Source organism: Amphiura filiformis, chromosome 14 (assembly GCF_039555335.1).
Source record: "Amphiura filiformis chromosome 14, Afil_fr2py, whole genome shotgun sequence".
Classification (NCBI taxonomy): domain Eukaryota; kingdom Metazoa; phylum Echinodermata; class Ophiuroidea; order Amphilepidida; family Amphiuridae; genus Amphiura; species Amphiura filiformis.
Window position 1 is genome coordinate 16,711,206 of NC_092641.1, and position 19,831 is coordinate 16,731,036.

At 35.9% G+C, this 19,831-nt stretch overlaps 2 protein-coding genes across 2 annotated transcripts; both read right to left on the reverse strand.

The window, feature by feature from the left end:
• Positions 1-507: 507 nt before the first annotated feature.
• Positions 508-6,316, reverse strand: LOC140169240 (sodium-coupled monocarboxylate transporter 1-like). Its single transcript, XM_072192497.1, has 3 exons — positions 5,969-6,316; positions 1,513-1,578; positions 508-573 (listed from the first exon to the last, which is right to left on the reverse strand). Exons 1-3 carry the CDS (start codon positions 6,314-6,316, stop codon positions 508-510), a joined length of 480 nt encoding a protein of 159 aa, XP_072048598.1.
• Positions 6,317-13,161: 6,845 nt separating this feature from the next.
• Positions 13,162-16,510, reverse strand: LOC140168951 (uncharacterized). Its single transcript, XM_072192260.1, has 4 exons — positions 16,377-16,510; positions 15,673-15,969; positions 14,774-14,855; positions 13,162-14,418 (listed from the first exon to the last, which is right to left on the reverse strand). The coding sequence occupies exons 2-4, from the start codon at positions 15,935-15,937 to the stop codon at positions 13,785-13,787; spliced, it is 981 nt and encodes a 326-aa protein (XP_072048361.1). The 5' UTR covers positions 15,938-15,969; positions 16,377-16,510; the 3' UTR covers positions 13,162-13,784.
• Between the last annotated feature and the right edge of the window lie 3,321 nt (positions 16,511-19,831).

The window sequence follows — 19,831 nt, forward strand, 5'->3', positions numbered from 1 at the left end:
TACAAAAACAACAGAATAAAAAGTTCATGTAAAAGGAATGATTTGTTTTCATTTCCTTTCAGATGCTTTCAACGCTGAATTTAACATGTAATGTTTTTATTTGTATCATCGAATGACCGTGACAATAAGAATTAAAGTCCCATTCAGTGATCCCAGCGAAAGTGTAAAAAAAATAATAAAATTGTTTATAAATTGCTTAAAAGTGAAGGATAAGTCATTCAAATTGTCCTTTGGTATTTTTGAATGACGAAATTTGGGAAAAAAAACCAAAAAAAAAACCAGTAGCATTGACGAGGTTGAAGCCGCATCCAAATACATGTAGCTAATTTATATACTGTCAGTATATATATTACAAATTCATATAAATGCCTTATTTTGTCTTAAATATATGGCTTTCGGCTGAACCTCTAGCGGGCTATGTTTACACATCTTTGACAATGATTAAGGTACCAAATTCTGAATATTAATGATTTTTACGATCGTCCGGATGAGCATATGATCTGATCATTACCAACAGTTACCTTCATTCAGAGCCAGTGCTGGGGCGTAGATGGCAATTCCCATGTAAAGAACCTGTGCATCACGGAAGAAAATATTAAATTTACAATAGTGAAAAGTACAAGAACTAGCTTGGTTCTAAACGAATGAAGACCAAGTTTAACAAATCAAAGACTATTATCTATCAAACACAAATTCATTAGTTGAATAACATTGTAGGAAAACGTTCAACGTTTGTTAAAAATAATACGGCGTCTAACTACATATTTCTTTATAAAGCAACCCGCTCCCACTCCGTATCCATCAAATGACACCATATAGGCCTACATGCACTGTCATTCATAGTACACAACACCATAATACATCACCTTATTACACCTTAGCATATTATTGGATCATTTCAAATTTTTCTATCGCCTAAACAACAGTATGTTTGTAAATTATTTTGATCATCTTTATTAGGTTTTGATCCGGCCCTATTGACGAGCCCTATTTGATACATAGCTCTGTCGTGAAACACGGAATACGTTACGAAGAGCCTTGTTATTTTCATGAGCTCGGATTACTAGAAGGATAGAACAGAGTAATCACAGTAATGATGCATACCACTAACACCGTACCTTATTACTGTCGCACCATTAACACCATTACTTACCATTTGCACACCACTAACACCATAACTTATCATTTGCACACCACTAACAACATTTATTACTGTCACACCACTAACACCATAACTTACCATTTGCACACCACTAACACCATAACTTACTATTTGCACACCACTAACACCACGACTTACAATTTACACACCATAACTTACCATTTGCACACCACTAACACCATAACTTACCATTTGCACACCACTAACACCATAACTTATCATTTGAACACAACTAACACCATAATCTACCATTTGCACAAGCTTTCAAAACACTAACATTGTCGGTTACAAATTGCACATACACCATTTACACCATAACTTATTTGCAGACCACTAACACCGTAACTTACCATTTGACATTGAAATGTTAACATTCCCATTAGACGAACTTTTCTGTTAAATCGTCGCTCCAAATACTGTTAAAATATATAATCAGACAAATATAGTCAAACAAACAATGTCATGAAAAATAAATTTGCAGGTTATTTCATCGTGTTAAGTGAGGTGGCCCTATTGGCTAAGGTAAAAATTTAGATTTCTTTCAATTTAAATATGTTAAAGCTCTTGCTCATTAAATTGCAAAACTGGCAATCTTGTTTCAATCTGACATTCGGTTCTTCAGATATGGCCTGTCAAAATGACGCAAAACCAAGAAATTTGCTTTCAGACAAAGTTACTTTCTTTTTATTGTCTATATTTCTGACAAGTCCAGTTGCCAGGTAATTGTCTAATTATATGCATGAATTATGCAAAGTAACAATTTTAAGATACAATTAACAGAGCTATGGTACTGAGGCACGGTACATCGGTAGCATTACATAAGATGCTGTTAAATTACGGCTGCGTTTGGCAATTTTGCATAATTAATTAGGGCCACTAATTGGAAAAGTTTATTTGGGCCCTAATTAATTATGGAAATGTGTCAAACGCAACCGTAGGTTTGTTGCATTTCATATGTACTACATATGTATTAAATTTCAGTACCATACCTCTTCTAATATTATTGTGTCAGAAAACTTTATTTTGTATAATTAAAGCAGTTATAGTATTTTTACTAGTACGCCGTCGGTTATCGCAGTACCGGTGCAGCCTGTCCCTGCGTGAGTGCACCTATCAGCTAAACGAAGAATTTGAACCATTTTTGACAAAATTGGAGCAAGATTGAACCGATTGAACCAAACGCGTGATAATTTACCTGAAAATTAGGTTTTTGTAGAATAACTCTTTTATGTAAACTATACATTTGTAAATCTTGTGATCAGATGAGTAATTTAAAATATCTTTCAACAAGATTGGAGCATTTTCAATTGTTGCCCCATGTCACGGTCACCTGGGGCCAAATCCAAAATGCCAAAATACGCCTTAAATAAACTTTGGACCCTGTAACTCATGTGTGGAAACTTTTCTGCTTTCACAAACTGCATTATTCACAGTTGTACTAAAACAACCCAATGACGTACACTGAGTATAATCCACAGTTTTGTTTGACTTGAAACTGAATGTATTAAAATACTTCCTTTATAAGTATACATATATTTATAGTTTTTAACTAACATGTGTTTTTATACTTTAGTATCCTTATTTTTAATAAAAACAAAAGTTCAAACACTTACGGAAGTTTATTCTTCTATATAAAACGATTACAAACAATTACCCAGTAATTATTATGCTTGTTATCTTATGTTCACCATAAATTTGAAAAAGTTATAATATATTGGAGTCTCTGTTAACAGTTTAAGCTTACTGTTATGGTTCCTTTACGGCTTAATGCTAAGGAACAGATATTTGTTATACCATAAAATTGACAGAAAATAGAGATAAGAATATGCTAACTTCCTCCTTCATCGGGAATGACACCACTCATTATTTGAGTGTGTCAACGTACATGACGTAAGTATAGATAAAGTGGATGTTGGCAATTGAATACATGAATACAAAAGCCACCTAAGTCCATGCGAAGTTATTTTGAGAGAAAAACCAGTGTATCATTTTAATTCCTTCAGTTAGATTTACCTGGTCAATATGGTAAGTTTTACGTGCAAATGAGTGGATTAACCTGTATTAGGTATGACGATTAGCATTTCAGGGACTTCGTGGGGTTCATTTTAAATTTTGGACTTTGTTAGAATGAGATTACCACTAGTAAGATAATACAAAATAAAGCACACAGGTATGTATAATGTTGATAAGCATTCTGCCATGTAATATAAACCACACACTTTCCTTTATTAAACCCATTTTTGTTCAAAAGTCATTCTCTAGCAATGAATGTGTTACAAGTGGACTTTTATACATACTGGATTTCAATCAATGTGTTACAAGACTCAAATCATGGAATTGGGTGATTCTTTCATACATGCTATTTTTCACATGCCCAATAGACACAGAGAATGAATTTGAGTTGTTCTTTCATGCATATGACAGGCCTATGTATAGCAACAATTTCCCATGCTTAACTCATATATTCAATTACAAATAGGCCTACATCAGAAGCTAAAGTATGAATAGTGAGTGTCATAACCATTGTTGTTGCAAAATACATAAATGAAGATACTTTTGTCTTGATTAAACTGGTTATTTTGTTTCTTTTCAGATATTTGTGTATTATCATGTATCAACAAATTTCAAAGTCTCATCTTAATGAAGAAATATTGTTTCTAATGGCACCCCTCTCTCTGTGTTTGTCAAGTACCCGAACTGGTAATTTTTCAGTACCAAACACTGTCTGACATATGTCAACAATGGTCAACTCAACCGGTTTTTAAAATGTCTCTTGGTCGGGACGAAGATGGTGGGGACAAACACAGCTCGACCCATATCACTCGTCTAAATGCCAAAATGGGTTCACTAACGCGAGCAAACCTATTCTATTCGTATATAAAACGATATTGGTGGGGTGTGTTTGTTACCAATACCAACCTTTCAAATTAACTAACATAACAGGTCAATCAGATGACAAACTTATCATGGCTTAACAGAAGGAAGGAATGACTTTGGAAACAATATATCTTCTTTGAGATGAGACTTTTTGATGTACGAAATGGGATGGTTGGTCAAAATGTTGCCCTGTTTCCTTCTAAAAAAGCGATGCAGCCCACAGTACGTTGGGCTTGTTGTATGGAGTCGCTTCACATATCAATAAAGATTTTTTTATAGTTTGATCAGCTCGCGTATTAATATCAATATATTCTATTTAGAGTGTTGCCTTGTGACATCGCGCAAAAAGTATCACAGATTATTAATTCAAAGTTCTATACTCTATCTACTTTATTTAACACGCACAAAATAGATCAGATAGGCCAACTATATCACTCTTAAAGTCGGTCTACTTTTCGGCGTAGTGGTAAAAGCCTAACAATTCCCGCCGACTACGAGCTTATAAAAATATAGATACGCAGCTGATGCATGTGATTATAAATCTACGAGGTGAGTTATTTAATTATTATCTGGCATAACTTTCACACTTGGACTTTGGCTGGTCCATTCAAAACTTACGCAAAACCTAAACAATAATAACTCTTTATTTATTTCTTACTATATTGCTTTTTGATAAGGTAGTCAACAAAGGTTTTCAAATTCTAATTATATCCTGATATCTTATATTTTTAAAAACAATGTATTTACCGTGTAATACAGCTATTTAGCTTATAACTGTTTTTTATAAACTAAATGAGACGCAATCTAAATCTAAATCTGATTTAAATTCAGGACTGCAAAATTAAAACACATTTATCTTCCTTACACCTTACAAACACGGGCTGCTACCTAGTCTGTGTTACAGACCGTGTACCTATATTATCCATAGGGAGAGAAACTACTGGGAACCACATCTCTGGCGCCGCCAGCTGCTTCGCGGCTGGTGGCTCGTACTCGCCGCTTTGCGGCTCGAATTCGCCGCTTCGCGGCTCATCGCGGCTTAGCCGCTCACCCCCCCCCTTGATCGCGAGTCCGACACTATCTCGAGTCAGTCTTTGACAAAGACTAGCTGCTACCATATATCCCAGTGGGCATAATTGTAATTATGACGTCAATCTGACGTTGTATTTTGGTTTTATTTTGGTTAGCGGTTGTAGCGACGTAAATACAGTTTGTCCTCTCTGAAGAACAAAGTGACAACGCGCGCGTATACAGCGTGTAAACAGTGCGTAGTGCTGCGTCTCTGCTGCAGGTATGCGTACCTTCAAAGTCGGCACAATGCGTACGTCGGTACTTTGTACTTCAGAGAAGACTGACTGTACTGTAGATGAGCTGAGATGTTGATTCGTCCTGCAGGGGGAATTCAATGGACGCACCAATATTCAGCGCAAGTACATTATTGTGTCCAATCTCTCGAGCTACAACTAAGGGATGTGCATTTATTTACCTATTTCTGACGCGAATAAGAATTTCTACAATTTCTGCAGTCTTTTATGACAAATAAAATACTAAAAATGAATCATCCTGCAAAACGCCAACACACTGCGAGTAGTACACGGAACTGCGCACGAGTGCAATTATACAATATGTATGAAATCCGCGTATGTTTTTTTCTGACGGGCTTGTTTTGCTTAGCATCGCAGTTCTAGCTAAGAGTGTATGAAGAGAGTTTAATCGACCAAAGTGCAACTTTTAAAACAGTATCTTTTGTTACATAACACTGCATATTGGAGCTATTGTGGCTGAGCACAAAGAATTCTGACATTGAAAATGGGACCAGGTGCGTAAAGCAAATTCGGCTAACTTATTTTGATTTAATTTTGTCGATTTATTTTAAAAAGTCGTAGGGGCAAACTTATAAATTGTAAACTCATTGGTATCATATCTTACCTCGTAAACACTTGTAATTTGTAGTCTGTAAAACACTGGCATATAAACGTGAGCTACAAGTAAGCTAACTAGCGCATAGGATATCCCAAACCACCAATACATCGTGCCATAATTGTACGTCTCCGCCGGTGTCCCCAAAACAGTTATAGCCGACATGAAACTAGCTACTAGAGACATGCCAACGGGAATCGCACTCATGCTACGGTTGGCTACCAAGTATTCCTTGGTGGTTTTCTGTCGACCACCGAAAAATGCATGGAATATGCCGATGCCTGCTGAGACGCAAAGAAGAGATGAGAACACAATGTAGTCCCATGTTGAGAAGGTATTGGTGTGTTGTTCAACCATATTGCTTTTTAGATGTTCCTGAAAAATACTAAAGATGACACACGCTGGAACACCGAAAGCTGGTAGCACTCAACTGTGTCGTTATTGGAATAATTTGGCTCCTTTGGTGCAAACTATCTGACGTGCAATTGCTTAGTTTTTTAAATACAATGTAGACTTAAGATCCCTCTGAATAGGACTTTTGCTACTAAAGAAAAGCCCAGAGTTTCAAAATGTATTGAAGAACATATTAAACATTGATCCTTGATCTGTGAGCACTTGTAACACACTCACTGAAGATGACAATCGTCGTATCAATCCCAGCTCATAAGGTATTAACAAACTCCTGTTTATCTTCTTGATTAATGCGTCGACAGATATCCTGGAATTGAAATCCACCAGTTCAAAGCCTAATTATATAATTAAATCTTACGAGCGTGACAGTCCTTCGGAGGAGATGTGGAGGACATTAAAGCGAAGCAGAAAACAGAAAACACCATCCCCTTACGATTCTGACGACGCGATCATATGACACAAGTGGCACAGTAACTTTGCACCTTTGTTTGTAATACCAAGGGTGTTATGAGAATGCATTGAGAATGCAGGTAGCTGAGAAATCGGTGATATAATTAGGAGGTAGTATTGAAAGCTGCTTTCTGACCTGAGATAGGAGATTTGCGATAGCCTTTGTAAATACCAATAAGATTATTTTGTTTGTCTTTTAATTCATAAAAGATACCAAGCATGGGAAGAGAAATACAAGAAAAATATGTTTTGCTTATCTGTGTACAAAGGTTATATACAAGGAGTTTTTTCATATAATTTTTAATAATTGTAAAAATTACTACAGCCTAAGTGTTTCTTACTAAAAGAGGACATTTTTCATTGATCAACTGGGCTTATATAAAACTTTATAATTATATAACTGTGCTAATCTTATTAGTTGTTCATTTCTATTAAATTATAACAATTTACAAAAATGGGCTTCAATTTTGTCAATACTGCTGTTTTCCTCATTTTTTGCCAAACTTTTCATTTCCAAAATACCTAATGACAATTTGAATGACTTATGCGGCACTCTTAAGAGATTTATACACAATTTCAATTTTTTTAAAACTGGGATCGCTGAATGGATTTTTAATAATAAAGGAAATGGTTTTTTAAAGTACATTTAATTTAACAAAGACGTGTTGCTCAACTGCGCTATTCGTCTATTTGGATTATTAGGCCAAATAAAAAAATAAAAATGTTTCACGTCCCCTCCTGCTTCCTTTTTTGAGGTTTCTTCAATTTTATTTTTATTTTTTGAAATTCAGTTATAACTTTTCAAAAAATATGTCTAGGAAGTAGAGATGCTTTCTATAGCCTTGCTAATATACAAAGAACACGTTTATAAGGTTTTGTGATAATTAGAGGGGACCTATCTCTCAGAGCAACAAATAAAAAGAGGCCTCCTCCTTTTTCCAGACATTATTGTATATGCTAAAACAGCTCTGATTATGGGGTTTTACACCGATTTTGCGATAAAAATAAAAAATAAAAAGGCCCCTCTTCCTCCTTTTTTTCAAAAACCCGGACGTGAAACATGTTTTTTATTTTACTTGGCCTTATCAAAATATGTTTAAATGTTGCAATTAAATATAATACTATAATATTGATAATACATAATTATAATAATAATATAATTAATACATTAATAACAATATAATTAATCAAATATATTAAAATCAAACCCCAGGCCATGTGAAATCAATGCAATAATGATAATAGATGTTCTTAGGACTATATAATTTGTCAAAAATATTAGGGAAAACCAAAACAAACTTGAGGCAGCTATGGTTCTTATAGGCAAACATCAAGATGTTGGACTCGTTTGTTCATTTAGCAGTATACGTGACCGTGTTATGTTGGTCTAAAATGTTTAATATTTACTTTTGTCTGTGAGTTAATACCTCCTCCAAATATACATAATGTCTTGTAATTCCTTATCTCATATCAATGTATACGAGCAGTTTTATTGACTTAGGAATTCCCGAGCTGATTTCTGCATGGTATTCATGACATCTACAACAGTAGTCTTTTAGACAGACGTTTGCGATGTTGAAAAGTTAACAACAAAGTATTAATTCAAAGTTCATAGAGTCTACTAACTTGTGGTGGTTGTTGACTTTGGTGTGTGGCTATAGATTCTGAAAACTAACCTTTTATTACGCAAAAAAAAACACGAAAATAAACCAACAATGGTTATTACGCTTGAAAATGGCATCAAAGTTTCCTTTTGTACCATTTACGTTTATGAGGATATGATAAACAGTCCCGGAGTTATTAAATGAAATAGTATTAATAAATGCATTTCTGCGAAATGGAAATGGAGCAACATCATTCGCGACTATGGTTTAGCTCTGCATATTTATGCTGACGACACACAGATTTATGCATCTATCTGTCCAACTTCTGCTGATGGTGTAAATCTTGCTGTTGCTACTATTGAGAAATGTGTTAACGATATACAAAACTGGATGTCGCGAAACTTCTTGAAATTGAACGCAGAGAAAACGGAGGTTATTGTTTGTGGATTTCGGGCCCAGTTGAACAAATTTCATCTCTCCTCAGTTAACATCGCTGGTGTGAATGTCCCAGTGCAGGTGAACGCAGTTAGAAATCTTGGTGTGATGTTTGATTGCAATGTGAGCATGTCTGCTCAAGTGACCAAGATTGTAAAATCAGCAAATTTTCATCTCATAAACATTGGTCGTGCTCGCAAGATGCTCACAACCGAATCGACCAAAATGGCTGTCCACTCTCTTGTAACATCGAGAATTGACTATTGTAATAGTTTGCTGGTTGGCATAAGTGCTTCGCTCCTGAAACGGCTTGTTAACATCCAACGTACCTCAGCACGTATTGTAACTAGGAAGCGAAAATATGACTCAATTTCCAAAGACCTCGTTGAGTTGCACTGGTTGCGCAGCGCGTTGACTTTAAGATACTTGTCATCGTCTACAAATGCCTTCATCAGACAGCACCAGAGTACCTTTCAGATTTGCTTCATGTTTCAACATCTCATCGTCGTCTTCGTTCAACTTCAACTGCCTCTTTCATACTCACTGAGCACAAGACCAAGAATTCAACCTTTGCAGACAGATGATTTTCTTGTTATGGACCAAAACTATGGAATGCATTATCAGAACATATCAAAACCGCCTCTTCAATTGACATTTTCAAGAAACTGCTTAAACACCATCTGTTCAATATTGCTTTCAATCAGTAACTGTATTCATTTTGCTTGATTTTGGACTTGATCTGATGTTATGATGTTTTATGTATCATATTATTCTTGTTTTCATCCATTGTTTATGTTTTCATGCGCCTTAGTGCAAATTGTTTTGGTTTTCGGCGCGGTATAAATGTCAATTAGTAGTAGTAGTAGTAATTATTTCAGTAAATGGTGAGGATTGGTATTGACACAGTTAATAACCAAAACATTTCTTTAAAAAATTATATTTGAAAGAAGCGGTATTGTATTCAATCTATTATTGCAGGCACAGCTGATGAGTACAACCTGCTTGTAGTGCAGCGCGATACATTCAAAAATTGTTTTACCCCATTGCTATAGTAGTTAATCCGATTATTACGTAACTTCGACAGCGAAAGTCGTTTGTGAAAGAGAGCACAATGAGGAGACTTCTGGCTTGAACAGGAGGAACAAAGAACACCAAAGCAGTAACCAGGCGTCTCGAAACTACCGACTTGCAACTTTACGCTCATTTTGTAGTAGCAAAAGTTGAGGGAGCACCGTGTAACTGTATTGTAATCATTTGAGTGGAAAATAATTTGTTTCCGATCAAAAAGTTTTAATAACAGACAAGAAAATTTGAAAATTTTAGCACAATTTATTATTACACATAACTATCGTTATTCTCTGTTTACAAAAGAAAGTACGGTATATTATTTCCTGTTGGGGAGTTAGTGACAGTAGTGCGTATTTTATCGGCCAAAGCTTCAAAACGTGAGCGCTGGCTTAAACACGCACGCCTAGATCATGTAGATGCGAAGCTGCTGCCTCAACGCGTTGACGTCACTGACTCGCCGAGAGTAAACATGGTAAACGAATAACTGCAAGAAGTCTGAAGTGTAAATTGTTTTGCCAAAATAATTAAATAAATAAGATTTTCATTTAGTAGGTCAGCCCAGTAGATTGGGAGGTACCACGCCACGGGATGGGGGAGCTGAACTGCTACCATAGGTAGTTGACATCATAGGATACACAAATATGCGTGGTATCAATTGAACCGGAGTAGCCTGGCTGGAAAAGATCGTTGAAATTTGTACAGGGTCAAATTTCAAACTCGTTCGGTTTTCAAATTGTGTTAAAAACCATAGCAAAAAGCCGATTCCTCAAGTCATAAGATTCAAAAAGGGTATAGTTTGACCAATCTTGGGTGTGGCGTTCTTGAGTTCTTACCAAAAAGGTCGAAGGTCACATTTTGGTATGGCTGAAGCAATTTGAACAGGTTTGAAATTAGACCCTGTGTAAAGCTCGAATTACTTTTTCCCGCCAAACAAATGCTACTCCGGATCAACTGCAATCATGCATTTTAGTGTACCACAAGATATCAACTATCTCTGGTAGCAGTGCAGATGTCACCCCTACCAAGTGGCACCAAACTCCCCAATTGAGGGGGTCGGGCTGATACACAAATTACAACTTAACACATAATAATTCATCAAAAAGTGAACACCGGACGAAAGTATATGAAAATATTGACATTGAAACGAATTCGACTATATCTTTGAAAATGTTGAAAATTGACAGTTTCCCATGGGTAAGTTTTATTTTTGAAAATGTGAGTGTAACTAATAGTATATCTTGGTTTAACCATTTTTAGTTAAGAAATCCCTTTTTGCATTTACACACAGATACATATACAGTGAAGATACAGTTGAATTCCTGTCATCATTTTCCTCCCGAAAGATATAGTGAAAATGAAAAGGCGATCCTGCGTACACCCTTAACATCCATATTGTTGAATTTATAGTTTTATAGATAGCTACGGGCGCGCTTCTATGTACCTAATAGGTCTATCAACATAGTTAAGTTTTCCTATCTCTATAGAAAATAAAGACCAACAATTAATTTTCTTTTAACAGTTGTACAAATATGCGATTTCCGCCGGAATTTTGTGTATTATGAATAGAAACTATTAGTTTAGCCTAAGCACTTAGTTTTAATTTATATATTATATATTTAAAAGACATTGAGTATCCCCAATGTGAAAATGGTTGTAAAGGGTGGATTATGTTAGTGTTTTAATGTACCGGGTAGAAATCCATTGAAGACCCATTCAGTGATCCCAGCGCAAGTGTAAAGAAACTTAAAATTGTTCATCAGTTGCTTAAGGATAATTCATTCATATTGTCATTTGATATATTTGAAATGAAAAATTTGGCAAAAAATGAAGAAAACAGAAGTATTGACGAAGCTGAAGCCCCATTTCAATACATGGAGCTAATTTAAATACTGACAGTATATAAATTACAGATGCCATGTAAATTCCTTATTTTGTTTTAAACACAGGGCTTTCGGCTGAACCACTAGCAGGCTATGTTAGCACATCTATGACAATGACAAAGGTACCAAAATCTGAATTTTGATGATTTTTACGATCGTCCGGTTGAGCAAATCACTGAATGGGCCTTTAAGAGGGATTGTACCAACCCCATTTTCCAACGTCCTAAGGGTTAACATAATAACGACAATTAACGCAGCGCACAAGTCCATCATTAAGATGCTCAATAGAAAAATATCTTACACTAAAATATATACCAAAAATAACAAGATAGCATAATATATACAAGCAGCCGATGTAAAGACTGCGCAAAAAGTATATTATGAGTCGTTACAAAATAATACGCACATAGCTATTAATCGTATTCACAATATTTTAACATTTATAACAAATTACTAAAATGACCAACAATTTTAATCTTGAGACATTAAACGTACATCTGGCCTACCCAATTATCTTCTAATAGGTAATACTATTTTGTGGCACGATATTCCGAGAATACACTGAAGAATGCACACCTCTGCCACCCAATACAGGGAGGTATCACATGGTAATAAACATGACACATTGGTTACTCCGTTCTCGGAGTACATCATCCCATGCTAACAAAGTAATTAATTCCGTAGTGGATACGGAGTAGACCTATTTTCTAGTCATGGAAAGATGTGGTCAAATTCCATGTTTATTGCATGCTGTACCACATGAATCAGTTTCCCATACAACTCACATGTTCATGTCAAATTTGGGCCATACATTTGGCCATGCGTTTTGAGTTGGGCCAGTAAATATGTGGAGATGTTACATGCGCGCGACATTTTAGGGTTCATCTTTTTAATTTTCTTAGTTAATATGCAGCTTATGTAGTTAAATTTGGTGTCAAATTAAAGCTTGTGATGACACCAATACAGTAAACATTATAATAGTTGTAAAAAGTTATTAACATTTGAATAATTTGCATCTAATTAGCATAATGTGCGGGGTGGAGGAGGATCAGGAGGAGGAGGATCAGGAGGAGCAAATTTAATAAAAGTGACCCCAGGGGTCATATGATGCTAGAGGTCCATTTCATTTTTCACATTTTTACAATACACTATAAACTGCATATTATAACACCATGCATACAATCATATTCCAGGTAATTTAATTTGCTTTGAGAAGCAATTTTGCATATTTTATTTTCCGATTGAAGTCAATGGAAAAATATACCTTGAAAGAGGCTGGCGCAAAATTATTTTAATTTTATTGAACTCTATGGTGTTATATATATTTAAACCTCTGACTGAAAGGAATACAAATATGGAACTTTTAAATATGTGGGGTGAAGCTAACTTCTTTTTTTTTAATTTGTCAAATTTTACATTTTTTCCCTAAAATATTTGGTATTTTCAGTTTCATAAATCCTTAGTGTTACGCTCTGTGCCATTTTAAAGACCATTTGTGGATTCCTTGGTTCATTTGCAGCAAAATGTATACTTTTATATATGTTGGGTATAATATGAAAGATATGGATATCTAAATGAAAAAACATGCAATTTTCATCTCGCGAAAACATGTAACGCATTACCGGCCCAACTCTAAACGCATGGCCATTTACATGTACGTGTTCGTGAAATTAAAGGGCCTTGGGTCTAATATTATAATTTACATGTTTCAGTGTAGGGGTAGGAGTGGTGGAACGGGCTATACTTAAATATGTAAATAAATCATATACCCAAGAAGGTCCATATTTTCTTGTTAAACAAATCAAATTACCTTGAAGAAGTCAACTTTTGCAAAGCGAATTTATTTACGAAAACGGCACTCTATTGACCTACTCTATTAACTATTCCTTCTAAATTTGCCATTTCTGCCCAATTTGCCATTTTCCATTTCATTTTCAGCACACTTTAAACCATTTCCGTGCAAATCATTAGCTTTGCTCACAAGTCTCCAGATATATAAATATTATTGTCTTCCCAGCCTTCATTCTGACCATTACTCGTACCAATCGCATCACTATTGTCAGAGCTAGAGTAAATTGAATTATCCATCCACCCTTCCGTTTCATCTTTATCTTTCAATTGACCATCCTCCTCTTCATTCCTCTCTTGGTCACTGTCTTTGTTGATCACTTCATATGCAGGCATGGATTGGACATTACTCTTCTTCGATCTTTCTTTTTCGGATTCACTTATGCTTTCATTATCATCAATATCTGCGTATTCGGGTGCGCTAAACCTAGTATCTTGGTATGCAACTGCGTATTCTGGTACCTTGCCAGTATCTTGGTAAGCAACTGCATATTCGGGTACTCCTGTGGCATTATCTTGGTAAGCAACTGCGTATTCAGGCACAGCTTGGTAATTTTCATCGTTGATGACTGCATACTCAGAAACACCCTCATCATTGGTCACCGTTGTCTTGTTGCCGATATTTTGGTATTTCATGGAGACGTTTTCATAAGCAGCATTGTGTTTACTATTGCTCGAACCAGGGATTGTACTGTCTAATGTAACGTTTTTAAGATCATCGGATCGTTCTCTGAAATCGTTTGTATTTTTGGCTATTTTACGTCTGGAAAAGAGAAATTAACAAACGAGAAAAAAAAGCACGAGAGTTATTAAGCCTATACGTCTTGCACCTTCAAAACTCATTTCTTGTAATAACGCCACGACAGAGTGAATTTCAAATACAAACGGCGTAAGATGTAAGTCAAATTGGAAAATCTAAATTCGTCATTTAAAAACACAGAAATGCTAACAAAGATCATGAAGATGGCTTGAATACACAAAAGCTGATACGGACCATGACTGCGCGAACAAAAACTTCGTTGGAATCCAACGAACATTTTAAAGGAATATTTACATTTTAACAAATAACATTGCATCTCGATGATAAAGGAATTACTTTTACTACTTGAAAGTGTTACCTTTTCTTAAGACATATGAATATAAACAGTATCACGACAATGGTTATTGTACCGCCAACGACTGCTACTGCGACCGTTATTCCTGTAATCATAAAAAGCAACGTGTAAATTGAACAATTACAAATAGCCTTAAGGGGTGGGTTATGAACGTTTCGGCAGTATTTATTGTGGGACATTAGAGCACGTCAGACATATCAAATTGCATTCTGAATACGAAGAATGTCCTTCTGATATCAAATAATTTTGATTTTTTGAAATTTGCAATGTAATACACATTTTATGGCAAATGATTAAAATTGATATTTTTGATATATAACGATCCTCTATGTAAATTTTATAAATCTGATGATATGTACTTAAAATGTATGTAGGTGGGATGAAAAGCCGACGATCAATTGAAAATTTTGACCTTTCGTACTGAAGATATGGATTTTTTCAATAAAATACCAAATAAAATTAGGTCTTTTTGGGAAAAAAATCCATATCTTCAATATGAAAGGTCAAAATTTTGAATTGATCGTCGGCTTTTCCTCCCAGCTACATACACTTTAAGAATATATCATTAGATTTCTAAAATTTACTTCGAGGACTGTTATATATCAAAAATGTGAAAAATATCAAATTTTAATAATTTGTCATAAAATTTGTATTATATCGTGAATTTCAAAAAATGAAAATTATTTGATATCAGAAAGACATTCTTCGTATTCAGAATGCAATTCGATATGTCTGATGTGCTCTCATGTCCCACAAAAATACTGTCGAAACGCTCAAAACGCTCATTCCAGATCCCTTAACATTATGTTAGGTACATTTACTATTGCCAACATTTTAAAATCAAGGTGACAGATGATGAGGGTTACATTCTCATACTCAATTCGGTTTGACGGGAAACTCACCATTCCTACTACTGGCGCTTAACGTTTTCTTTGTATGGCTGATAGATGTTGAGGCATCGAGAGTAGAGCTTTCTATAAGGTCGGTAGAAGCTGTCGTATGTCTGGTAGAAATTACCGACTTTCTAGTAGAAGTTTCACTTTGACCATAAGAAGTAAGTGTTGCCTGCCGAGTAAAGGCTTCTCTTGCCTGGACACTAGTGGCTGCCTTCTGTTGGGTTCTTGAGATTGACGGAGATGTAGCCTTCAATATTGCAGATGTTGACATCGGTTGTGTCGTTGACACAGGTATGGTACCTACTGGATAAGAGAAGGACAGAAAGAAAGAAGAAGAAAAACAATTGTGAAATTTTGTCATGTGTAATTGAACTTGGTCCGAAAATTGTGAAAATTGGAGCATTTGTATGATGTCGATCACGGTAAGAGTATGGCATTTGATCTTTGTTGCTTACAACCTGAGAAAGATAGGTATACTATTTGTTAACCCTGATGCCAGAGGAATACATTAAATTACAACCCAATAGTGTCTCTTTAAAATGAGAATTTGATCACTTTCCCCTAAATTAAATTTGTTTATATGCAGCAGATCCTCAATTTCTCAGAATACTTAGTGTATCTTGTATATTAGTTCTCTGAACTCACCTATTATATAGGTTCCCTGTGATTGATCAACAAAACTCAAAATTAAAAGGAATAAAAATACTTACCTTCACAGCCGTGCAGTTCAAATCGAAGGACACATAGATTGTGACACTCTGTCGGAGAGATCTTTATTTTCGTAATGGTGACTCGTTTCTCAAACTTCCGAAACACGGGCGTGTCACCATTTGAATTCCCGACAAAATTCTAAAATCAGAGTTTAAGTGAATGTTAAAGAGGCAGAAAATAAAACCACCCATATACTCAAATCGAAGCTCACATAGTTCAATGTGTCGTCGTCTGAATTCCAAACAAAATTCTCATAAATGTAAAATTCTAAGTATAAGCAAATGTCAAATAGGTAGATAACAGAAATATCTACTTGAATAATGACAGTGAGCAAAGGCAATTTTAGCATAGCCTAAGATTTTTCTATACAGTTGCTTGTTGCTGATGAACAATTAATTAATTTGATGCGATGATAAGAACGAATATTGTTTTAGATAATCTTATGCTAGAACAGTTAGATATGTAACTTTGTATTGCGTCTTTATGCCTGTCACAGTCATGTGATTCTCAATTGCGCTTCCAATTGTGTTGGCTATGTTTTTTTTTTAAATTGTTGTTAATAGAGGCCGTCAGCCTTTCGCCATCTTGTGGGTACAAATGATACGCGTGTTCATGCGTCTGATACTACGCGCAGGTCGCAGCTTGCCACGCAGTTGTTACCACGCATCAACGCGATGATTTTGCTGTTCACGCATGGAGATCGAACGACCATCGCAGCGTGTACCCACAAGATGGCGGCATATGACGTCAGGCTGACGGCCTCTATTAGATAAAGAAGATGGATTGTAATAATTACCATTTCTCCACTTATGTCGTTGTAATGCGATTGATGACAACTAATGGAATACTCCACTTTGTATCGCGACACATATTCATCTGCATCAGGCTTTCCTTGCGTCGTTATACCCGTTACTGTCACAGGATCATCAAAGCTAACTCTAATCGATGGTTCTTTATATGCCTCAGTATTTCCCCAAGCATCGTCTGAATTGAGACGTGCTTTGTAGGCATTTCCTTCATCTTGAATCGCAGACAATTGGCTGTCCGATATTAAACCATTTTCCATTCCTAATGGCCCCTGACAATCTACAATAAAAAAATAATTGACATTGAATTGATACATACTTGATGAGGGTAAGAAAACAAATTAAATTAAAACAAAATTAAGTTTTCAGAGCACTATTGCATCTGAACGTTTCACTTATATGAGGACACATTGATGTGACAACAAAATTAAGCCTTGTGATCTGCTGTATAGAACCTATACCTTTCCTCTTGAGTATCAATTTTACTTCACTACACTGCTAGGTCACGCTGCTCTTCTAAAACCATACTATATTCTGGTTCTGGTTCTGGTTAGGGTTGAGTCGGAATTGCCAGATATACTGTACTTCACCAACTTATCCTGGGACCTAGGATTGGGTGCAGATATCAGAACCGGGGATGGTCCCCCTTCTCTTTTCAAATAGCTCAGACACTTTAACGTGCACAGGGACGAATCCTCCTGAACACGGGACCAATGGCTTTACGTGACTTCCGAATCACGGACGTCGCACATACACTACCTATATCTGCACGTGCTAAGTAGTGTTTGGGGATGAAATGAAAAAATTCTACAATTAAATTCCATGCGCGTATTTTTTTTTTTGGGGGGCTTTGTGGTCAAAGCAGGGGCGGCCAAAACGAAGGGCGGCGGGAAGAAGGGAGCGGTAAAAAGAGGGGCGGCGGAAGAAGAAGGGGCGGCAAAAAGAATTAGTAAAGAAAAAAGGGTGGAAAATGTGAAAAAATTGTACTATAGGCCCTACATCAAAATGTGTTTCTTTTGTGGCGGTAGCGCCTATGAATACTTTTTTTTTTGCTCTTCACTTTTTCAAACGACCGTAAAAAAATTGGGGCAACCTTTTCGGGCTGTTGAGGAAGGGGCGGCAAAATTGTATTTTCTTCAGCCCCCCCCCCCTCCCCGGGGTAGGGGCGGCCACGGTACGCCACTGAATTCCGTGATGTAACTTAACTTAATTGAAGGATTCCTGAGCATATAGGAACTTTTTGGTAGGGAAGAGAATTTCACCTAAGGCAAGCCGATCGTATTTTCCCGGCCGGCAGCACAAAGCCTTAACCTCTCGGACATGTGATCAGCATCTAACTTGTTAGTGAATTCCATAGTATCGGCATAACAGTTGCGAAACGTCGGTGACAATGTTTCATTGGAGCTGAAGGTTAATTAGAAGATTGTGATATGCAGATCTTAATAAGCGTTATGGAGCATAATGCAGAAACCCGAAGATGGGCTAATGAGTTATACTGTCCTCCAAAGAAAGTAGTTGTCTGCATGGTCTGTACGTGATTGGTATGACAGACATCTCGACCGAGTAAAGCAAGCATCATCTATATTGGCTGGCTAATACATTTTCAACAGATGAAGAAGGCAAGGCTGTTATTGATTTCTGCTTCACACAAGGCAAGACTGCACAGTAAAGCTAACTGGAATGGATTGAGGATCTTGCAGTAGCCACCTGGAATATTCCCCATGTTCCTCTCTTAAGAGACTGCCCATAAATCGTCGGTCGGAACACACCGTTTCACATAGTGGCGTAAAGGTTTAGAACTAGCTATTCCATAATAATATATAGTTAGTCCTTGTTAAATATTAAAGATACAGTATGAAAGTTGAATCTTACACTTCAATTTGAAATGGAATCGGGAAGTGTCATGTGAGAACCCCACTTACCTCCATGTATATCTATGATATCATGCAACAATATACCAACACTTTAGTAAATTACCTAGAATGGTGGAGCGAAGGTTTTGTTCAATGCTATGAATCTACAGCTTTGAAATATTATTTCAAGCTTTCGGTTTATAGCTATTAACATAATCTTTTATATAAAGCCTTCACTGTTGAATGGCTACCTCTATTTATGTTTTTATTAATTCTTAGTTTTTAACGCTAAGGCTCTTCAATATTTCAGTGTTATAAGCTTAATCAGTAATATCATTCTATATAAAAAAATTGTATATTTCTGAGCTTACCATTTGATTTTACTAGACGAATCACTTCAACTAGCAGTAATGTCAATAGAACGCTAGTGCTTCCTGCATTGATGGCAGACATCTCCACATTTGCCCTGCTATAGACAACACATAAATAACTATAAGAAAGCATTCACCACTTTTGATTTTGTTACTAAGAGTATGATTTGAATTTTCTTGCAAAGTCAACAGTCACTTCCTTGTGATTTCGCCCTAAGATAATTACTATACCATTTGATCTAGTTCGCGGTTGTGTGGGGAAATGATATGTCGTTTTGGTTTCTATGACATTGTTATTTTATAGCTATTATCCCGATGAACTAAATCAGGAAATAAAATCTTCTCTGAACTACCTTTGAATCATAGCTATATATAATATTAACTTACACTTGCCAATAATAGCTTTCATCAAATATCATGTTAC